The 22,045-nt window shown below is 50.7% G+C and overlaps 2 protein-coding genes across 5 annotated transcripts; one reads left to right on the forward strand and one right to left on the reverse strand.

Annotated features, from left to right (window-relative positions):
• The first annotated feature begins 1,487 nt into the window (after positions 1-1,487).
• Positions 1,488-10,552, forward strand: PNPLA1 (patatin like phospholipase domain containing 1). 2 transcript variants are annotated; one of them, XM_065038881.1, is made up of 10 exons: positions 1,488-1,812; positions 2,177-3,154; positions 5,454-5,686; positions 6,702-6,767; positions 7,241-7,453; positions 7,684-7,744; positions 7,825-7,965; positions 8,255-8,354; positions 8,942-9,052; positions 9,613-10,552. In XM_065038881.1, the coding sequence occupies exons 2-10, from the start codon at positions 2,953-2,955 to the stop codon at positions 9,614-9,616; spliced, it is 1,131 nt and encodes a 376-aa protein (XP_064894953.1). In that variant the 5' UTR covers positions 1,488-1,812; positions 2,177-2,952; the 3' UTR covers positions 9,617-10,552. The 2 variants fall into 2 exon arrangements, with proteins under 2 accessions (XP_064894953.1, XP_021153950.2); XM_021298275.2 differs by having other exon boundaries at positions 1,488-3,154.
• LOC110364654 (omega-hydroxyceramide transacylase) lies at positions 6,502-17,703 on the reverse strand. 3 transcript variants are annotated; one of them, XM_065038882.1, is made up of 8 exons: positions 17,469-17,703; positions 14,492-16,260; positions 13,447-13,667; positions 12,307-12,372; positions 11,686-11,895; positions 11,543-11,603; positions 10,854-11,075; positions 6,502-10,196 (listed from the first exon to the last, which is right to left on the reverse strand). In XM_065038882.1, exons 2-8 carry the CDS (start codon positions 14,685-14,687, stop codon positions 10,111-10,113), a joined length of 1,062 nt encoding a protein of 353 aa, XP_064894954.1. In that variant the 5' UTR covers positions 14,688-16,260; positions 17,469-17,703; the 3' UTR covers positions 6,502-10,110. The 3 variants fall into 3 exon arrangements, with proteins under 3 accessions (XP_064894954.1, XP_021154029.2, XP_064894955.1); XM_021298354.2 differs by lacking the exon at positions 14,492-16,260; XM_065038883.1 differs by lacking the exon at positions 17,469-17,703 and having other exon boundaries at positions 13,447-13,665; positions 14,492-14,626.
• Between the last annotated feature and the right edge of the window lie 4,342 nt (positions 17,704-22,045).

Genomic DNA, 22,045 nt, shown 5'->3' on the forward strand with positions numbered 1-22,045 from the left:
GGTTTTTGGGGTGCTGCCAGGTCAGACATCTTCTGTCCTTCCCCATGCATGGACACTCGTCCTCTTGTCCATCCTGCCGTGCCTCCCCTGTCCCTCTCCTGGGGCTGTGCTGTCTGCTGGGCTTTCTTCTTCTTAGGGACCTTCTTGCATTCACCGTGCACCTCCCCATGGAGCTACTCACTTGTCTTCTTCCAGGGATAACAGCGTCTTCATGGCCACCACACGCTCCCTCGTCATCTGGTTCTGGGAATGGAAAAAAACATTGAATACGTCACTTCATGGCAGCTGCAAGGGAAGAAACAAGATGCCCAAAGAAGAGCTGGGGGAAGAACATCTGGCTGAGCTTGGCTGAGGTTTGCACTCACGAGGTATTCCTGGAGCACTATGGTTTGCACTCACGAGGTATTCCTGGAGCACTATGGTTTGCACTCACGAGGTATTCTTGGAGCACCATGGTTTGTAGCAATCCCAACTCCTTCGGGGAAACCTTCCTCGTGCCATGCACAGGATGGAGGAGCATGTTCACGCAGGTCCCACGGCATTATTTACAGCTTTCCAAAGCTCGGCAGCCAGGGCTGGGCTCAGCCGAGGAGGTGGAAGTGCTGAGCAAAGCAGGAGCATCCTGCGTCTCTTCCGTGCAGAACCTGTTGAGCTCCCTGGGGGCCTGACACATAACTGGCAGAGTTAATTCACAGGGAGCATGGAAGTGGTACCGGTCCACATGCAAACACTCACGCGCTTCCAATGCGCTTGTACATCTGGATCCTTGTTCTATGTGCAGATGTTTGCCAGCGCTGGAAGAAAGCCCTTGAAACGACAGAATTTGCTTTCCAAAGGGCTGGAGGAGACAACGGAGTGAATCACTGTTCTGGTTTTGTTAAAAACAAGACCAGTTCTCTTTTAGTGATTTTTCCTTTCAACCAAGTCCTTCTAAGTAACCATACTTTTCTGAATTTTTGCCCGCATGTTTTTCTCGGACACGGCGCTTGGTGCTGACATCGCCAAGGTCAGAACCAACAGAATGCTGAAGAAGCTGATGTTTAGGTTTATTACTATAACAGCCAAGAAAGACCGATAAGATTTCTCACGAGGGGTGTGTTTGCCAGGAGGGGCGGACAGAACACGTCACTAAAACTGACCAACAGAGTATTCCATTCCATAATCATCATACCCCATATATAAAAGGGCAATCACGAGCATCTTGCCTCTCTTCAACCATGGCTGGCATCTAAAGAGGACCCTCTCTGTCTGCGTATGGTCTATAGGCCTGAGGTCCTGCAATCCCTGCATCCAGTTTCCTGTTTGCTGTCAAGGTTTGCACCATGACTTCTGGGTACCTGCCCTATAGCTGCTGGACCCACACCAGCTCGTAGCTCCACCACCGCTGGAGTGACATCGACTCCACACTGAGCGTTCAAGAGTGGGTTTGTATATTTTGTATATTTTTTCTATTTATTAGTAGCATCAGTAAAGCCTTTTCCAACTTGAAGCCTAAGTCTCTCTTCCTTCTTATCTTCCTTATCTTTCCAATCTAAGGAAAGGGTGGAGGGAGGGTAAGGGGGTAACAGGGAGCATCTGCCATAGTTTATTGTCGCCTTGTTTAAACCTTGACAATCACACAGATCAAAGCTCAGATATCGCCAGGATGGTAGAAAGGCTGGAACGTGTGGGGAGACTCACTCATCAAGGGATAACGTAAGAACATCAGACACTGGAAAGACCAGAAATGAGAAGACCAAATCCACTAAGGCTGGAAACGGTCACATGAATATACTCTAATTCAAGGAGTTATTCACCTCCAGGATGGTCCAGGTGATGGTTCAATATACCTTTGAGTTCACAAACTTGCTCTTGCTTGTCCTGTTGTCCAGGCAGCAGCCGGTGAGGACGGCCCTGGCCATGTCAAGTGACATCTATGTACACATGTATACATGCCCATGCTATGTACGTGTATACAACCTTCAATCTAATATATGTCATATTCATAATATAGCGTGCACGGTGTAGGTATTTGGACAACATAAGCAACACAGTATTTTGTAATATTTAATAAATACATCAGCTTAAAATGCCACTTTTTATTCTGCATGTTGGCAGCACTATTAGGTTATTAAGGCTGTAAAGACACTAAAAATCTACTGAATTTCTCTGTACTTTTTTTTAAATTATCACACAGCCAATGAAGACAGCCCAAAGGCAGCTGGATTTTGGTTCGGTAACTCTGGTTTTGGGGAACACGGTGCTGCTGTGGGTGTCCTTCTGGGGCCTTACAGTGCAGGCTGGGGGAAGAGAAAAGAAAATCCAGCTCCTTGGTTTATTTTTTCCCCCAAGAATATCCAAGAGTCAGCTAAGGACAAAACCCTTCCAACAAGGAGCAAATACAGGCAACAGTTCCAAACCCACCCCAGCGTAACGCCCTGCATCCACTCCTTGTGTAACACCCTCTGGCTTTAAGTGTCTTACACAAGCCTTTACTCACTCTGTGCTGAGCTGTGCCTAAGCCAGGATTGACGGAGAATCCTATTTAGGAAAACACCCTTGATGAAGAGAGCACGGAGCAAAGAGGAAAATTTGCGGGGATGCTTCCAAGTGTGACGAGCATAGTAACACAGGGACCATCGCGGGGAGGGCTCCCGTAGCGCTTCCCATCGCTTGGGATAAAAGAGGAGCCTTAATTCGGTCCCAAGCATCTGAGCTGGCTGCGGTCGAGGATTACAAGAGCTGTTTTGATCAGGGGAAAATTCTGTTTTTAGCACAGGTGGCAATTAAAATAGCTCGTGAATCTAAACACCTCGGGGAGCTGCCACAAAAGGAGGCAGAAAACCCATCTTCTGGTCTCCTCTGCAGCCAGGGATGAGCCTGGAGAAAGCCCAGGAGACGAGAGCTTGAGGTTCACCTGGTGAAAAAGGACAACCCGAGGCATCGAGCTGGAGACACCGGTTTGATCTGGAGATGGCTGGGGAGGAGCTGCGGGGCTCTGGCACCCCGTTCTCGCTCTCCTTTTCGGGCAGCGGCTTCTTGGCGCTGTACCAGGTCGGGGTGGTGCAGTCCCTCCTGGAGCTGGCTCCCAAACTGCTCCAGTCGGCCGGGAAGGTCTACGGCTCGTCCGCCGGCTCCCTTATCGCTGCCGCCGTGGTGTGCGGCATCAGCCTCGGTAAGACTTATCGCCTGGGTTTCCTTACTGTAGATCTTTTTATTTCAAAATTAGAAGTAGAGGAGCCGATGCCTTAAAGCACCGGTGGGGATGCGATACTGGTGAAATTCCTATCGCTCACAATGCACAAGAAATCTGCAGGTGTTGCCACTTTTGGCAGCCACCCTGGAGCAATTTTGGGTAGTGTAAGCTGGAAAAGCCCCTTGTTACTGTCTGAATGTTATCTCAGATGGTCGGATAGATGCTGCATGGATAAATATGGACATATCTGTATTTTATTGGCTCATTTTCCTGCTCCTGCTGAAGGACCAGATCTCCTTGTCTTCTGCTCCAAGGTCTAAGGAGTGCTGAGATGTGGCCCAAAGCAAGTCTAGGTGGATATAACCCACCTAAAGACCCTTTGTCCCCTGTGGGTCAGACCCCTTGGCATCCTTAGCTATGAAGGGACACAAGTGACATCCATGTGGGTATCTATGGAGCTGGGTTATCCCGCTCAGCCTCCCCAGCAAAAAGGGAAGATGTGGGCAATTCTCATTTTTGGCAGGTGGAGAATCTGACAAAAGTTCAAGGGCTTGTCAGTGGGACGTGCGGGGGGGTAGACTGTTCACCACTCCAGCCTGGGGCTGGGGTTTCTCTTATTGCTGCAGAAGAGGTTTTGTTCTGAATATCCCTAGACAATGTGGAAACAGGACCCCCTAGCAATACGATCGTCTACGTGTAGAATTAATTCAGAGCAGTTAATCCACTTTTAATAATCACATCCTCCTATATTTCCGATGAGTGTCCCTGTGTAAACAAGCGTACACAGGACTTAAGTCTTGGAAGGCTGATCCAAGCCCCAGTTCAAGCATTGGGGACGTTTAGGAGGAATGGGGGGCTTTAGGGTCCAAATAATGATGGAGGATGCAGGGAGGAAACACACAGTGCTCGAAACCTCTGGTGGATGCTAGAACCGCTCTGCTGGAGCTACAAATAATGCAAAACTTCAGGAAATATATTTAGACATGGCAGAAAGGAACCTTTCTGCCCATATGGGGATGAACATCCCTACAAATCAGCAAGGGCCCTAAAACTTCCCTCTCTGACTCCTCATGCTGGTGTAACTGGACGGAGCTGGGGCTGTCCAGCTGGTATCGATTGGCTTGGGAACTGGTCTTGCTGTGGGGACCAATGTTGAGCTGGGGGTTGGCATCACTTGGGGGGAGGCACCATCCACTTAGGGGTGCCAAGATGATCTAGTGCCCAAAACATCTGCCCCAGGGGAAGGAAAGACCCTCTGCCTAGCAGCTTGTGGGCAGTATTTCCAGGTTTCCCCCCATTTCCAGGACACAGAGCAGCCAGACAGTGCCCAGCGAGTGCATCCCCCGCCTGGGGTGTCTCTGGCTCTTTTGGCATCCCTGGGAACCCCGTGTGAACCCGCCAAGCGTTAATCATCACGCCACATGGCCTGAACATCCGCTCAAACATTTATAACCCCTCTTAATACCTGTGTTGCTCCGGTTGCCTTCGGGGCACTCCATCTAATCCCTCTGTCTGTCCGTGTTTCTAAAGCAATCTCACGAGACAGAACAGAAACCTTTGCCCCTGCAAAGCCCCAGCACTAAGACCAGCCCATGGCTTTGTGCCAGCGCGGGGGCCCAGGGGCCCACCCGCCTGCAAGGACGGCTCTTTGCAGCATCGGGGAGCTGGAAAAGCTTTTGACAAAACAGTTTAACCACCCAAGGTGGGAGATTTTCCGAAGCGACCTCCCCCTTTCGGCAAAGGGACCCCTCCCTGGGATCGGGGTGACTGTGGGGTTTGCTGCTCCCCTCTCTCCCCCCTCCCCATCACTTTGCAGCCTCTCCTGAGCCTTCAGCATTTCTGCTCCTTTAATCCAGCTGCTGGGGTGTGCAGATGTGTGTAATGACTATTAACAATGGCTGGGAGGTCCCTGGGGGAGCTCAGCTGAGCGGGGAGTCCCGGCACGATGGAGCTGGGGTGCCTGGCTGGCAGGACAATCCCTTTCCTGGGGCTCTTTGGAGCCTTCCCCCATTCCCGGCCAGTTCCCCTGGTGCAGACAGGGGGTTCACCAGTGGGGCCACACTGAGCCTTATATTGCCCTTTGAGGACATCGTGGGGGTGACCTCCCCCTTTCTGCCCCGCCACTATGTCCCCCGTTATGGCAGCATTGTCATCCTGGGGTCCTACACAGAGCTGCAAGAGGCTTTATGTGTGGGAAGTGTTAAAACCAGGATTAAACACATAGCTGTTAGGGCAGCACGGAATTGACTTTCTCTCTGCTTTTCCCCCTCTGTCTCAGATGACCTGAAGGAATTTTTCTTCTCCACGGTAAAAGAAGTCAGGAACACCATCCTGGGCCCTTTCTCTCCCAAGTGCAGCTTGCTGGCCAATATCAAGGCGGTTTTGCAGCGGATGCTCCCAGAGGACTCGTACCAGCTGGCGTCGGGGCGGCTGCACATCTCGCTCACGCGCGTGGTGGACGGACAGAACGTCATGGCCTCCGAGTTCAGCTCCAAGGAGGAGCTCATTCAGGTACAGGACCTTCCTCTGATGCCCATACCCACTGCTTGGGGTGGGGTACCTAAGAATCGATCACTTTAACTGCACTGTTTTCTACTTGAGATGGGGAGAGCGTCAGGAAGCTTTGCCAGAGCCGTGATCACACCAGTGAGCTCCATCAGGAGGGAGGAAGATGTTGTTAGGTCCAGGAAGGAATAAATCATGATAAAAAAGCAGAACGTTTGTTTGCAGCCTCAAAGAGCTGATGCCGGCGCATTGGCCAGGCCTAATAAGTGCTAATGACTCTTTGCAAAGAGCTGTGGTAATGCTAACACGACCTTTCAGCTTTCTGGCCACGTCTCTTCTCGGCCAAGTCCTATTTGTGGTAATTTTCCTTGTTGCCTCAGCACATTCCTGGGAGGAAAGAGCTGGACAAAGTGTCTGTGGTGCTAAACAACAAGCAGCTGATTAACCAGTAAATTAGATGCTGGACAAAGAATCCCCAGGTAAAACGGGGCTGACCAGGAGGTCGTGGGCTTGCTTGTCCCAGGGACATGGTAGAATATGGCAGGTCCATGGAGGTGCCAACCCAGGCGCCTGGGATGCTCGTTCCCAGCTGATGAGATTGGTGGAAAACAGTTGCAAACCGCCCAGCAGTGGTTTTGCCATTGACAAATCCCAGCAGGATGAAATACATTGTGAGGCAGTCTTGGTTTTGACCCAAACCCTGCAAATATGAAAAATGACCCCAAAGCTGCACCTTGCTGCTGTCAAAGGACAGTGATTTACGGATATACAACTCTACCTTTGCTGGCAGCTATAAAAATAAAACACGAAGTGCTATGCCCTTATCAAGAGAAGGGTTTTGACTTTATTGCAATGAGATGTTTTCCACTTTTTGAAACATTTCTTGTTGACACAGTCAAGTGCAAAGTCCAGGTGGTACCACCTGGCTCCAGAACGTTTGTCAAGCCTGAATTCACAGACAACCAGCCGACAGGAGAACTTTGACAGGAGCATTTACATTTACAACCCTTTCTTCTCCCAGGCTCTCCTCTGCAGCTGCTTTCTTCCTGTCTACTGTGGATTCATCCCCCCGTCCTACCGAGGTGTGGTGAGTGATATTTCCAATAAAACACATGCTCCCAGCAGTATGATCTTGGGTTTAAGCATCACATTCCCTTGAGCAGAGAGGGATATATATGTCTAGGCTTCTTCTTTAGTTAAGGGAGGATGATAAAGCCTCTTAGCTTGTTCTTCATCCCATCCAAAGATTATAGCTGGGTGGAATTGCCATCTGGAGAACCCTCTCTTTCTTTGCCTACAGACAGAGCCTGGATGACTAGATCTTGCCTTGGAGATCTCCAAAGCGAGATGACAGGACACCCACACTTGGGACTTGGGCACACAACCCAGTTATCCTGGGCAGGATCTGTCTCCAGTGCAGATGCCATGGGGTGATTTGGGTTAGAGGACCTTCCCAGCTCCCCCAGTGCCACCTGTGCCATGAGCAGGGACATCTTCACCAGCTCAGGTTGCTTGGAGCCCCATCCAGCCTGACGCAAACCCTCCTCTGCTCTTCCCCAGCGATACGTGGACGGAGGATTCACCGGCCTGCAGCCCGTCTCCAGCCTGGAGGAAGCCGTGATCACCGTGTCCCCGTTCACAGGAGAGCTCGATATCTGCCCGCGGGACTGTCCCGCCACCTTCTTCTGCTTCCAGATCTTCAACGGCAGCATCCAGATCTCGATGGAAAACCTCCTGCGGATCAGCTACGCTCTCTTCCCACCGAGCACTATGGTATGTCCACCAGGTCTTCTTCCCAGCTTCGTTTTGGTTAAAACAAATCAATTCTGGACCTGCCTTCCCAAGCTTTAAGGTTCAGCTCACTCTCCATTGTTAATTAATCAGATTTCAAGGGGAGGGGACAGTCTCTAACCAAGCTCTATAAGAAGCAGTATACCAAATAATTCAACAAGCTTAGGCAGCCTATTCCCCAACATCAGTCACCTCAAGTGTTTCTCCTGCAGGTCCTGAATGACTTTTTCTCCCAGGGGTACCAGGACACAGCCCTTTTCCTGTACAGGAACAGTAAGTGTCACCCCAAAACCCGACGAGCAGCCCCAAACTGTGACACACAGGCAAACATCAGCCCCTTCTGCATCTCACAGACGCCTTTGGCTTCAACTACTGCGACGGCAATTTCCGCTTCGCCAGCATGTGCGGCAGGAACGACTTTGCACAGTCCAACAGGACGGTCACCAGCCTCTGCAAGATGGTCCCGCAGTGCCTGAGCACCTGTGTCCTGGCAGGTAGAGCATTCGGGGTACGGATCGGCAGTTTTAGGGGTGGCTGGGGCTGCTGCAGCCTTTGAGAGGTGCAGCATTATATTTAAGACATTATCGAGTTATTTATTACAGTAAATATTTCTAATATTTCATTAGCTGTTTGCAAAGACACTTTGTAAGAGCAGCTCAAGCTGGATTCTGGCCTGGGCTTCAGTACCGATGGGCTGAGCTGCAGCAAGTGTTGCTGGACAAGAGGAATTATTGCGTTTATTGGGTTATTTATTTACTTCTGTGTTGTTGTTCGTGGGCACAGGCTTGGCTGTGTGGAGGAAGCAGCAGGTGGCTGGACTGCAGGATCCGCTCTCAAAGGTCCTGCTGCAGTCACACAGGCTGCCGGCTCCCGTCAGGAAGGGGTAAGAACAGCTCGGTAGAGGCATCGGAGCTGAGAGCGATGCAGAAACCAGCGGTTGTGCCTTCGGGGACACGGTGCAGGGTTAGCGTGTGGCAGGCATCCCTGCGAGCCCAGTGGTGGCTCCGTGGGAAGCTCGTGGGGTTGTCTCTGGGACAGCGTGGGCTGGCAGTGAGTCCCTGCTTGTGTACGGAACGGGGCAAACTGAGGCACATCTGCTGCATAAATAGGATTAGTGGCATTCCCGTCCTCTGCAGGGGGATTTGGTATATGCAAGCTCTTGGGGAGAGTGGGTATCACCAGCAGGAACACCCCAGGACTGCTGGGGGTGGTAGATGAACCATCCCTGAGACATCCCAGGCCAGGCTGGACGGGGCTCTGAGCAACCTGAGCTGGTGAAGATGTCCCTGCTCATGGCAGGGGGGGCACTGGGGAGCTGGGAAGGTCCCTCCAGCTCAAACCATTCTATAACTCTTCTACACCTCGTTACAAAAAACAGTATTATTACAGCATGCGTTTACCATTAACACCTTCCCTTTTCTGCTGCATTTACCAGTCGTTAAAATCTGCCTGTTTATTTTGGTTTTGCAGGCTGAAGAAGCTGCGGGGGCTGCTGGAAGGTATCAGCTCCACGGTAAAACGGCTCCAGAAGTTTCTCCAAACCGTGGTGCCTGGGTTGCCCAAAAGAGCCGTGGCCAGGAGGTGAGTGGCTTGGGGGCTGCAAACCCTCAGCAGAGGGAGGGCAGGGACACCCCCTGGGGACATCGCTCATGGGTCACTGATGCTGAGCTTGCCTAAAAATTCCAGATCTGGGGTACTACACATTGAAAGTAGCTATATTTTTTTCCTCCATAATATTATTTATTTAGCAACATCTCAACTGCGCTATGAACCAGCATAGTGCTGCTTCATAACAACAACATATTCTTGTTCCAGAGCATTTATCTGCTGGGCTCTGTCCTAGCAGGACATCAGGCACTTTCACCCAGGCCTTGAGAGGTGTTTCGATACTAAACTCTCAAGGATTCAAGGCATTTAACTTGTCACATAGACAGCATTTAAGCCAAACCTCCCCAAAACCTGCTTGCAAGTCACTTCACGTGCAGCTGGTGGAGGGGCTGGCACAGAATGATTTCACACTGCAGGCAGCGACACAATCCCTCAGCCATGGAAAAGCCTTTCAGCAGCAATGTCCCTGGGGTTAATTGACCCCTGTTGGTTCGTCAACTCCGACTCAACTAATTGCCAGCTTGTTCCCTTAGGTAACCGTCCTGGATGGGCCCTGGGGGTCTTGGACACCACGCGATTCCGGAGCTCACGTCACACAGCCCCACAGCTGCTGTTCCTTTAGGAAATTGTTTGTTTGTTTGTTTGTTTGCCACTTGGGGAAACCAGCTGATTTTATTTGCATTGCTGCTGCAGTTTCCCTGCCCAGGCCTGAGCTGCTTTAACACGACAGCCGAGGAAAAGCACCGCGGTGCTGCATCTGCGACCGACCCGCAGCCCGTGCTGGGGCCACCGGGCATCTTCACCTGCGCGCACACACAGACCAGCTGCTCCACTTGCTCATCTCCCCCTGCTTTAATGCAGATCGCAGGGCAGATATTTGCTGGGAAATGTCACATTTTAAGTGTTTGCCTCCCGCTCAAAAACTTTCAGAGAGATGCATCGAACAGAAAACAGAGGGAAAAGCCTCAGCGAGCATCACACAGGGCAGGAACTCATTTTCTCCAGGTTCCTGAAGTAATTTTACTAATTACCTATTCCTGAGCCTCACAGACGCTTGGATGCCTGCTTCTCCTGCCAGTGGAGGTAGGTGCACATCCGGACCCCTCTGAACTTGCAGCTGTGGAGAAGGATGAAGAAACCTAAAGATTAACCTCCCTGTCCTTCACAATGCCGCAGTCTTGCAGACTGCACCTCCTATTGCACCAGGAGAGCACACATTTCACAAATACATTAGTTCTTTCTGTAAATCACTGCTATGAACACCGTATGGTCCAGGCAAACACACCTCGTGTTGCTGGTCTGTACGCAGAATTAATTGGCAGCACTTAACATCCCAAATACACTTTGCACACCATGGGTTGACGGACTGGTTGTACTCCACTGTCTCCCCCGTTTGCTGGTTCCCGATGGGCAAGAAATGGATCTCAACAGCACAAGCTGTTTATTTGAATAAACCATTTGAATAACCATTGAGACATTGCTCCTTCCCCCACTCTTAACGAAATAATGTGTGGGCAGAACCTGTTATTACCTTGCAAGTTGAGTAAATGATTTTCTTCATAGAAAGAGCTACTTCTCCAAAGAGTCTTTCTGACCTGGTCACAGCCTAAAGCCTCAATCCCAAACCAGGTTCTGCATCAGCTTCACTAACAACCACTGACCCAGGAGTGGACTCTCCTGTTCCTGCACAAACCCAGCCGGCCTCTTTCGGCAGTGGGCAACTGTTAATTAGCTAATGAAAACTGATGGGGTGAAGGAAGAGCTGGTCCTCTACCTTTCTGCTGGTGGAGAAGGCGGCGTGGGGCTTCCTCTTCCACTTCACCTGCTGCCTGGATGGTCCCTGCATTCTCTTTGGTGACATCCTCAGGGCTGGGGGCTCTGCAGTGAAGTATTCCTGCTTCTGGTTTCCTGTGCAGGGTCCCTTCACCTTTCCGACACGAGTCATTAGCCAATGAAGGCATAAAGCCCTCATCAAGGTAATTTATACCAAATTCACCTGGTGGGAAGAGAATCCAGCTCTCACTGCGTGTTGCTCAACTACCAGGTCCCCAGCAACATGAGACACGACCAGGGTTGACTGGAAAATGGGGCAACTGGTGAGCGCAGCACAGGGCTAATCTGAGCTGGCTTTCTGGGCCAGGGACCTCCACATATTGCTGCTTTGTGCCTCAGTGGCTTATCGGTCTAACATCACACGAGCACACAAGCCTACACCTTTGTGTAGGTTCCAGGACCTGCGTTTCTGGAAAACTCTACCAATGTGGCAGAGAAGAGGGGACCTGATATCGTCAGTGGGAAAGGGTGGACAGGGAGCTTCAGGAGAGGCCACAGAGATGATGGGACTCAAATAATCCTGACAGGGATGCAGGGACCGCTGCCCCAGTCACTAGGTGCATTGGCAGCATCTCTCACCAGCATCGGAAGAGAAGCACCCGACCCATCTCCTCGCTCCCAGTCACTTACTCAGTCTTTTTAAGAAGGAGACTGCGTCCTGGTAGCCATGGGTATAAAACTGCTCCAGATCCTAAAGGGAGGAGGGGGCAGTCAGGGCAGGTGGACCAGCCATAGGGGCCTCATGGCTCTGGGTACCTGTTATAGCAGCTCACTTGACATGTGGGAAGCTGAAAAATACACTGGAGGCGGGAGATGTTCCTTTTTGATATCTGTAAAATATAATTAAAGAGCTGGATAGTGAAAAAGGCAGCCGGGCTCTCTTTGGGACAGATGTTGTACTCCCCAGCAAAAGCAGAAATGGTGATCGTGGTCCGGGACACGAGGTTGTTCTGCCACATGCTGAGTTCCCCATCGGCGTAATGCTAGGAGAGAAAACAAGGAACCCTGAGCATTCCTCTTTTTGGACAGAAGAGTGATATGTCACACGTGCATGCATTTGGGGTTTATTTCCCACCCGATCCCAAACTCAACTGAGCAACCGGCACTACAGAGATCCCCTCGCAGGGAACAGCCCTGACCCCTGTCCCATGTGCTCCGGGTGTCCACCCACCGACTCCTCCCTTCCAGCAGAAAAACTGCTCTTTAATGAAATTGGGAGAAAGTGCAGGAGAAAGGAGTTGAGCACCCCATGGATGCTTCTGAACACAGCACCAAGCAACTTTGGTGGCAACCACAGGTATAAACATACTCAATGCCACCACTGCAGAAAGGACACGGGCTGGGGGCCCTTGGCCTGACCCGGGACAAGGTCTCCAGAGCACAAGGCTACTCACCACCCCATGGAACATAGGAGGTAAAAACCCAAAGTACAGAGGGATGAAGCAGCTGCACATCACGGCCTGTGGGTGAGATGGAAACACGGAGGTGTCAGGGCACAGACCACGCGAGCTTATCGAGTCATCAGCTATCCTGCTGCTTACAGAGCTTCGTTAGAATCCTATAAAATTCACTTAGCAAGAGAAGTTCACTTAGCATGACTTCTGCAAGATGAGAACCTTTGAACCTTCTGCTTCATTAAGTAAAAAAAGCCTCAGAGTCTTCAAGCTGGGAGGTAAGGGGAGCTGCGGGATGCATGCGGGAGATAAGGACCAGGACGGCATGGGACAGAAGAACACGTTTGTTTGCCAAGAACTTATTTTCTCCAGCTGCAGGTGTAAAACGGCATCTGAGGGTCAGGACTTTGATTGATGCCTGCCTGACAAAAATTGAGAGATCTGATGAAGAACGGGGAGACCCCAGACTCTGATTCTGCAGTTGGCCCCGGGTGTCACACGGCGGGTGGGAACTGGGGCTGTGGGGGTAGAATCGTCCACGTGTTTTTTCTGCTGAGTGTCCCTGTTCAGAAGATACCAGCTTGAGCTGCTCTACGCTCTTCCTTGGAAATAAATGATATAAGAAGGATTTCTGGGATGCATGCCTGAGTCCCTGCTGCGGGGAATCCAGGGAAGATGAACATCCCCAACAGAGCTGAGAAAAGGGCCACGAAAACCTGTTGCTTTGGGATGGAGGCTCATCTGCAAATGCCAAAAGGGGACCCACACCTGGGTTATCAGCACCACCGTCTATTGTGGACCAGACCACATCTGGTACCCACAGCCAGGGTTGGAGAAGCAGGAAGGAAACCTGTGAAATGCCTCATTTTGCTCCCTGCATCCTCAGGCCCTGCAGGTAATTCAGTCAGGGGCTGATTTTTTAATTCTTTTCAGCGTGAGACCCTGCGTGGCTTCAGAGAGCGGTAAGGAGGTGTCTGAAAGACACGCAGATGAGGTTCTTAGGGACAGGGTTCAGAGGTGCACTTGGCAGTGCTGGGTTAACAGTTGGACTCGATGATCTTAAAGGTCTTTTCCACCCCAAACGACTTCACGCTTTGGTAAAATCGCAGCGGGGGCCGCGGGGGCCCAGGTTTGTCCCACCTGGATGAGATCGTCCCGCGAGGAAAACCGCGACACCACCACGCTGCTCCAGTCGCGCACGCGCGTCAGGACCACGTGCAGCCGCCCCGACACCAGCTCGTGGGCGTGCGGAGGCAGGTGCTGCTGCAGGAAATCCTTGAGCGTTTTCAGTATTTTGCCTCCAGGAAAACATCTCGGCAAAGAGGTTTTCATCGCACTGAGGAAGGAGAGCTTCATCTCCTCTAGGGAAAAGCAAAGCCATCAGTCCGCAACCCCTGTGTTATTATTTATGTACATTCTGGGCTGTTCTTCTACATGCTAAAGGGACATTTTACCATCCTGGTAAATGCTCACAAAGAGCCGCTATTTTCCTCAAGGCTGAAACTCTCATGAATAGACCCAGATTTTCCAAGGAGCTTCAATACTGCAGGACACAGAACTTTTTGTTTTCTTTTCCGATTTCTCTCCATTTCCTCCACAAGACATCTTAACATTTTATTTTGAGATACAGGCAAAAATTGACAGGAAGCCTTTGCACAACATTTCATCCTGTTGCATCTATGCCCCCTGATGTATTTCTCAGGTCCATGACAATATCTTTCTTTTTATTTCATGCAGAAGCAATAGTGATCGTCTCCATATTCAATATTCAGCAATAGTGATCCTCTCCATAGTCAAAATTCAGCAACAGTGATCCTCTCCACAGTCAATATTCAGCAACAGTGATCCTCTCCATAGTCAATATTTTCTTTCCCTTCTGTGTTTTGGGAATCTACCAACAACCCCAAACGCCTTATTAGGGAGGGAAATTCTGTTCCTTACCTAAATATGCTTACTGTTAATTCAAATTAATAAGATGCGATAGCTTATTTAATAATGATACTTAGTCTGTTTTCTCCACGCTGGTTAATTTACCCATGTTTCCCACTCTTAAAGAAGTTACATAAAAATCTGAGGAACTAACCACTGACCAAGGATAACTGAAATAAACGGTCTTGCACAACGCCAAAACTTCCAGGCACTCAACCTCTTTAGACACAGAACAAACGGAGCACATCGTCCTTACCTATATCACACTCACACAACACCAGTGTAGCTACAACCGCTCCTGACGATGCCCCGTAGATCCTGGATGCAGATTTCAGTATGTCGGGTGCCAATTCCTGCAAAGCAGCGACCACTCCGACTTCATACACTATCAAGAAACTGCAGCCTCTGAACAGGATAGAGAAGGGTCTTCCCTCATTTCCACTTTCCTCCATGCCCTTTGTGAACAACAAGCACTCAACCACAACAAAGCGACTGCCCGGGACAAATTCAGTGGTTTTCTGTTTCCTACAGCCCGGCAAAGCTTCACTGTGGCTGTTCCCAACCTGCTGCTGCTTCTGACCCCACTCGTGCTGTCTTATAGCTCCTCTGCTTGCCACAGATCTCTAAGCCAAACAGCCCGTGAAAGAACAGCAGTGGGCGGAGGTGAGTGATGTGATGTCTTAATGCCTAAGGCCGCCCATTAAAATGAAATGATGACATTGCAGTGTGTTTCTAAGGCGTGCGCTGGGTGAAAGCCCCGCTGATGCAGGGTGCTCCGTGTCACCCGATGCGCTGGGGAAGCAGCCCAGGGCTGTGTGTGAGTCCTCCAGAGAGAAAAGCTCCTTCCCCGAGCTGGTGGGTGCTCCAGCAGCACCCTGGGGTCCCAGCCTGATTTTCCAGCCTCTTGGGATGTCAGGATCAAGAAACATTCCCTGGTAAACAAAGAGCTTTGCAAGATATTGCTCAAAAGTGCCTTGCCCCGTTTGTACCAAACCCCACCTAGGGAGTGGAGAAGGTGGTTGGATTATTAAATAAATCACAGCCCAAGCTGCTCTCCGGATTTCACAAGGTCAGGGCTTGAGTTTGCTTACAAAAGGGTGAAAATGCAGAGTCCAGGTAACAACTTGTGGCTTAATCCACCTCCTAAATGGTTGAGGGCTCAGTAGAGCAACAAAGAAGTAAAGAGGGGGGTAAAAAAGTCTGACAAACACGGTGATGTGCTGATTGCCCATCCAGAAATGCAAAGCCGCCTTCGTCTTGCAGGTGGGTGAGACATCGGGAAAGTGCTATGGGGAAAAACAGCACTGAAAGCTGGGCAGGAGCAGAAGCAGCTGCCCAACACAAACTTGGATAGATTTCTCTGAGATACATGGAAATCTACTCAGTGTCTCCAGGTAAGGAGGCTTCCAAAACCACCGAGGAGATGTTTCCCTCTCTCTTGCTGTGTGCTGGGGTAGCGCTGGGTGAGTTTTGGGGCTGGATGGAGCCCCGATCAATGCAAACCCACCCTGACAGTCATGCAGCACCTGTGCTGGACATGCTGGTGCTAACAGGGCTGTGGTCTCCACTGAAACCCCAACTCCGCTGTCCCAGCACCGTGGGCGCAGCGTTAATCCAGTTTACACCCCAGCTCCTTGCACACACCGTGTGGGGTGTTGCAGATCCCGCTGCTGAACCGCAGAGGTGAAAGAACTGTTGCCAGACCCAAACATTTCTTTCCACATCTTCTGCAACACCAAAACCGTGACCCCAGGGCTGCACTGTTCTGGCATCCTCACCCACATACTGCTGCGCAAGTCATCCAAGAGAAAGACTTTGAGGAACTGATTTGTGTGGGACAATGAAACAACCTCACGTCTTCTAATCAGATGTGCGGTTTGTCAGACTTCGGGCACCAGCACATACACCGACAGACACATTAAATGTGCAGCGCATGAGCTGGTGCTGCCGTGCCCTGCGGAGTTTAACCCACTGTGGGTGTGTTGCTTCCCACGCAGCCCACTGGATGTCCAGAAATAACATCACCTGGGGGTGAGAAAAAAAGGAAAAGGAAAAAGGAAAAGCCTTTTCCACTCATCTATAGCACAAGTTATAATCATTCCCCTCAGACGGCAGCGTCTGGCAGCTCTAAGCACACCACCCTGGATGGGGAAGGTTTTCGAGGCAGGATGCTGGGGCGGGAGGCAGCGGTCAGGCGGGGCTGAGCTCATCCCAGCTGAGTCACCTCCCGAAATCTCCTCATTCTGATTGTAGCAGAGCCCAACACTGATCTAAACACCCCGTGACAGCTGGAAGAACCCTGGCAGGGTCAAACCCCACGCAGGACCAGGAAGGATTTCCAGAACTGAGATATTGTCGTTTGCTGTTCGGAGTCCGTTTCCCCTCTTGGGGTGAGCAGGGATTAAACCTTTGCTGCGTCCTCATCCTGGAACAGAACGGTGCAAGTTCTGGCTTCTTGTTCACATCCACAAGAGTGTCCCCAAACCAAAGGATTCCTCAGCCTAGAGCCTGTGTCCTGCTGCCCCACACAACCCTGGCTCTCTGCCCTGCTGTTTCTGTGAATAATCTGATAATAAACCTGTGATACTGCAGAGTCCAAACCAGGGAAATGGGGCGTTTCCTACAGTGAAAGACCAAGGATTGAGATGGAGAAAGGAATCACTGTAGAAATTCAAGATAACAGTTTTATTTTGGGTCGAGATCTTCCCATGTAAGAGTCTAATCTTGGCAAAATCAATTTGTCTCTCTTTATCACCTTCACGCAAGCTGAACGCTTTTTAAATTTGTGTCTAAGTCCATAACGTGTTGAATTAAGGAGTTTCCTGGGCGCCTCCCCAGCCCAGTGCACCCAACCAGGAGCACGAACAGAGGTGCGGCTCGGAGGGGTCTGAACTTGCCCACGCCGGGGGAAATGCTGGCCATGCTCACCCCGCACTGCTCGCCCAGCACCCAGCACCCACCCAGGAACCAAATCGCTGCCTCCCACGATCAACGTTTTTGCCACTGATTTCACTGAGAACCTCTATTATAAGTAGGGAAAAAAAAAGATTAATGATCGATCTTAGACTTTGCCTTATAAATTGGTGTTTCTGTGACTTCGGCAGCTCCCAGAATGTGACCCAACACACTTTTTTCCCCCCTTTTTTGCAACAAGAATGTAGCACCCAACCCCCAGCCCACACTATGTTTAAGATCAGAAAGTCCCTCCCCTGGTCATGTGACAAGTGTCTCACCTAGGCACATGACGTGACGTCACTGTCTCCAGCAGCTAGGTGAACCGTCCTAATGACGGTGAAAGCACTTACTTCACAGGTTGCCTGTCACCTCACAGAGAGAATTAAATATGACACCAAAAAATCCGTTTACTGCAAAAACAGTTTAAAAAAATCCGTTTACTTGCATGCGCAAAACCCCCGTCTGCCGTGTCCGCCATCTTGGAGAAGGGCAAGAGTGAGGTCAGGAGGCCCCGCCCCCTCGGTTATAAAAGGCGGGCGGGGGGGGCTCGCCCCCTCAGTGCGGCGCTGCGCTGCGGCCGGGGTGTGTTGGTACGGCGGAGGCACTGGGCGTTTTCTCCTCGTTTCTTTCTATATATACATATATATATATTTTTTTTTTCCTCCCCTGTACCTTAGACCTCACTCTTGAGTTGCTCTGTGTGTATTTTGGTGCGATGAAATCTAAGTCTCATGTTCACCAGCTCTTGGGGCTCCCAGGGCCACCAAGAGGCCTCCAGGGCCTGGGGGAGTGAGGGAGGCTTTGCCTGAGGTTTCTCTGCACATTGTCTGTGTATGATAGTTGCTTTCCTTGACGGTGAGTGAACAAACAAGACTTACAGGCCAGAAATGGATTCTTAGAATTTTTCCTATTTAGAGTTAGGAATAGCAGCCCAAAAATCGAGGTTGAGTGAGCTCAGATGAAGGTCATATAGTCCAGTGCTCCTGTTGAAAGTGGTGTCGGCCAGGAGGTCGAACTGGGAGGCTCAGGCCGTGGTTCAGGTGGGGGAGTGCTGGGTTTCAAAAAGAAAGGTCTCTTTGTTTGCAGGAGGGATTAATAAGTGTGAGTGGGTGGGCCTGTGTGTCTCAGGGCTCCCCCAAACACTTGGCAGCAGTTGCAGACTCTGAAATGCAGCTGCTGGCGATGAAAGGCACCAGCTGCTTTGCTCTGGGAAGGGATGGAAGCTGCAGGGAGATTTCAAAATATTTTAGCAATAAGGACTTCAGAAGCTTAAATAATGAAAAATAAATGAGTTTTTTCCCAGTTCTGAGCATACAGACAGGCCTGGCTCAGTCTTGGGGCGCAATGCTTTGCTGAGGGAGTGACAGTTTGATGAGGATAAATGTCCTGCTGCTCTTTGTAGGTGTCAGGTGCTTTGCAGGTTCTGTTCTGGCCGTTCAGCTCCAGCATCCAAAGCGATTGCAAGCTCCTGCGGACACAACAGAAGCAAGACTAAAGCAATTACCGGCAAGTCTAAGGTCAGCTTTGCAGTCTTTAAACTATTTGTACTTAAATATGGCACTGAGCTCTCGGCAAACAGATGGTTTGACCTTCCTCCTGTCTGGCTTGTCGGAGCGGGTTGGGCTGCGGGTCGCTGAGTGTTTGTCTGGGAAGGGAGCAGGGTGGCTGTGCCATCTGGCTCGTGGCTCTGGACGTGCTCGATCGCTCCAATTGTCACATTTTGGAATGGGTCCGGCGTCGATACAAGCAGCTCCCTGGCAGCACCTGCGTGGTTCAGAGCCCAAGTGATGAAAAGCGGCTTTTGGAAGGGAAAAGGCTCAACATGGTGTTGTTGTGCTGTCGGATGCAATCACGCAATCCAGAATAAAACCCTACATTTTAAGGAACAGTCCTGCTATGGCTGTGACAAATGTTTGGAGGAGACCAAATGGAATGAGTTTGTCCTTATGTCCGTGGCATTTAAAAGCTGTGCAGCCTGCGTTCTGTGTTGCGTCATCACGCCAAAGTCAAGTAATTGATGGGCCCAGTAACAATCTATATGAGAGTATTAAATGCCTCGGGAAGATGAAAGAGACCCCAGGGAGCTTTTGGCATCTGTCACTGACACTTTTGGGAAGGAGGATAATGCCAGTTGCTATGCGGAATTTGACCCGGGCTGGCTTTTGCAGCTGGGGCATGTGGATGAATCCTCTGGTCTCTAACAGGGTTGGGTATTTTCAGCTCACAGCCTGTTTTGTGCCTCAGTTTCCCTGTTGTAAAGGAGGGATGCTGGAGGTTGTGGGCGCAGGGGGAATTGCAGCTGTGGATTTATGGAGGGACCCATGTGGCTGGGCTGGGTTGGCACAAGATGGACCGTTCTCTCTGAACGAGAAAATGACTTGTTGATCAGATGGTGGAGTTAGGGGTGAGGGGAGGGGGTGTGCTCTGAGCAAGATGTGCCCAGGCAGCCAACCTCCCCTTCTGTCGCTGCTCTGTGTCCCTTTCTGCATGAGTCATGTCCCTTCTGTCCCTTCATGTGGCCAACAGGAGAGACACAGGATTGAACTGGAAATTTGGGCCATGCTGGTCCAGCCCACGCTGGCACCAAAAGCCGGTTAGAGCCAAAGGTTCCTGCTCCTTCTGGACAAATACCTTTTGTCTTCAGCAGGCAGGAACATGCTGAGCCCCAGGCTGCTCCCTGCATCCCTGCCCTTTCCCAGCCATATCCCTGGGATAAACCACCAAATCCTGGTGTCCTGTGCAGGCAACACTAGAAATAAGGTTATGAAAAGGGGAGGGAGGCTTGAACCCTGCAGTGTGCTGGCTGGTTGGGAGGAAGAGCACACAGACACGCTTGGGCTTTTTCTAATCTATAGACTGATCAGTTTTTAATTCCATGGGATCCCGGGAAAGCCCTGACTGGATAGAGGGAGTGACAGCTTTGTCTCAGCCCCGGCCAGCTGTGCACGGGGGAATCTCCTGGCTCAGGGCTTTAAAAAGTGATTGATTGCAGGATAAAGCAGTCGAGCCTGGTGTGGGTTGTTGCAGAACTGGTAGCAATGCTCTTTTTTTTTGGGGTGATGGTACTTAAAACCTTTAATTCATGTGCAGGAAGCCTTCAGCGGTGTGGCTTGGGGACAGTCGTTATATCTTCAGGGCTCTGCAGGGGAAACAAGCTGGCCTGGGCTTGCGGAGCTGGAGTGGTTGGATTTCTGCAGAGCTTCACAAGAGGGCAGAAAACGGCTGCGGAAGCGTCTGTGGCTCTGGAAGCCTGACGGTGACTTTCTGATGGGAGATTCTTAGGGATGCTCTGCTCTGTTCAGAGGCAGAAGTGTATTGCGGCTTTGCCGGGCGAGCTGGTCTGTAAATGTGCAATGAGAGAGTAAAACCAAGAGAAGCATCCCTGCTGTGAGCACCCTGGGCGTAGGTTGTGAGCAGAGGCACAGGGGCCGTCATCCCTCTGCCTGCTGGGGAGGGCAAAGGGGGATTTATTCCAGATACAAGTCTGGGGAAAGTGGGAAAGAGACATGAAGGGATGGGAGGGTATTTACTCGGGGTTATTGGAGGCTGGAGAAGGGATGGTTGGATGTGGTTGTGTGGCTGGTTGTTCCCTCGTTCAGCTGAAGTTCAGCCCCTTTTGTCAAACACGCTGCTTCTCCTGTTTCCAGCAGTTTCCAAACAGAAATTGTGGTTCAGATCAATGCACTGGCCTGATTTTTCACCCCTGCTCTTTTCCTAGTGAGCTCATTGCACCTTGGGCTCTAAATACTCAATAACCAGTTTCTCTGGGGCGAGTGTTTCACGTCATTTTCCTTTTCCCCACTTTTAAAGCAGAGAGGGTGACCTCTGGATATTTGTGCTCTCTCCGTTGATTTGTCTATAGGAACAGAGCCCAGGACTCGCATCCTCCTCACCATCCGTAACCCCAGACAACACCCAGCCCCTCGCTGCGGGAGCAGATGGAGCCGCGTGGAGCAGACGGCCGCCCCAGACGAGCTTATGGTGTAACCTCAGGTGGGAAACGCGCCGGGCTGCGAGCTGGCACAACGGGAGCGCTGCAAGGATGGAGCCGGTGTGCCAAGAATTAATCTTACCCCACTTCAGTGCAGCAAGAGCTGCGTCAGTGGGGTCTGGGGGCGGAATCAGCAGGAGTGGCTGTGCTGCTGCAGGAGGGGGTGTGACAAAAAGGGGTCTGGAGCCTGGGGTGGCCCAAGGATAGGCACGCTGAGGTCTTTTTAGGAGTAGACAGTAATGGAGACCCAAATAATCCACCTGTGATATTTTTGATTCCTCTTGTAACTCAAAAGTCTCCCCGAAATTGGTGCTGTGTTGATGTAAGCGTTGCCTTCTTTGTGTGCGTATGGCCTGTTGGGGAAAGGCAGGAGGGCTCTTGGCATAAACTAAACAAAAGCAAAGTCCTATCTCTTAAACCGTCGTCTGTGAGGTGGGATTTGCCAGGGGTGTCCAGGGAACGTGCAGAGCAGAGTTCAGGGCTGGTGGCACCTGGGCCACCAGTTTTTGCTGGTGGCGACTCTGGCCTGGAGTTGGGACTTGCTCACGTGGATCTGCTTTAGGAAATCGGTGCCCAAGCCTTTAAAATAATTTACAGGCCAGCTTCTCTTTTCAGTGTTGTTTTTTTTTTAAGGAACTAAAAATAAATCTTTAGTTGTAAAGCAAAATAAAAACACTGCCATCTTTCATTCCAGTTATTATACAGTAGCTGGCATTCTTTAGACAAAGCTTAAAATAACCATGAACATACCAGTGAAAATAAATGGGTGAGTCATGTTTGTTAATGCAGGATTAGAAGTATCGCTCTTGGCTCTCCTACTGTGTAACATCGCGTGCTCTCTCAGGCAAACACAAGGTTTTGGCG

The sequence above is a fragment of the Columba livia genome, chromosome 22 (genome assembly GCF_036013475.1).
Source record: "Columba livia isolate bColLiv1 breed racing homer chromosome 22, bColLiv1.pat.W.v2, whole genome shotgun sequence".
Lineage (NCBI taxonomy): Eukaryota > Metazoa > Chordata > Aves > Columbiformes > Columbidae > Columba > Columba livia.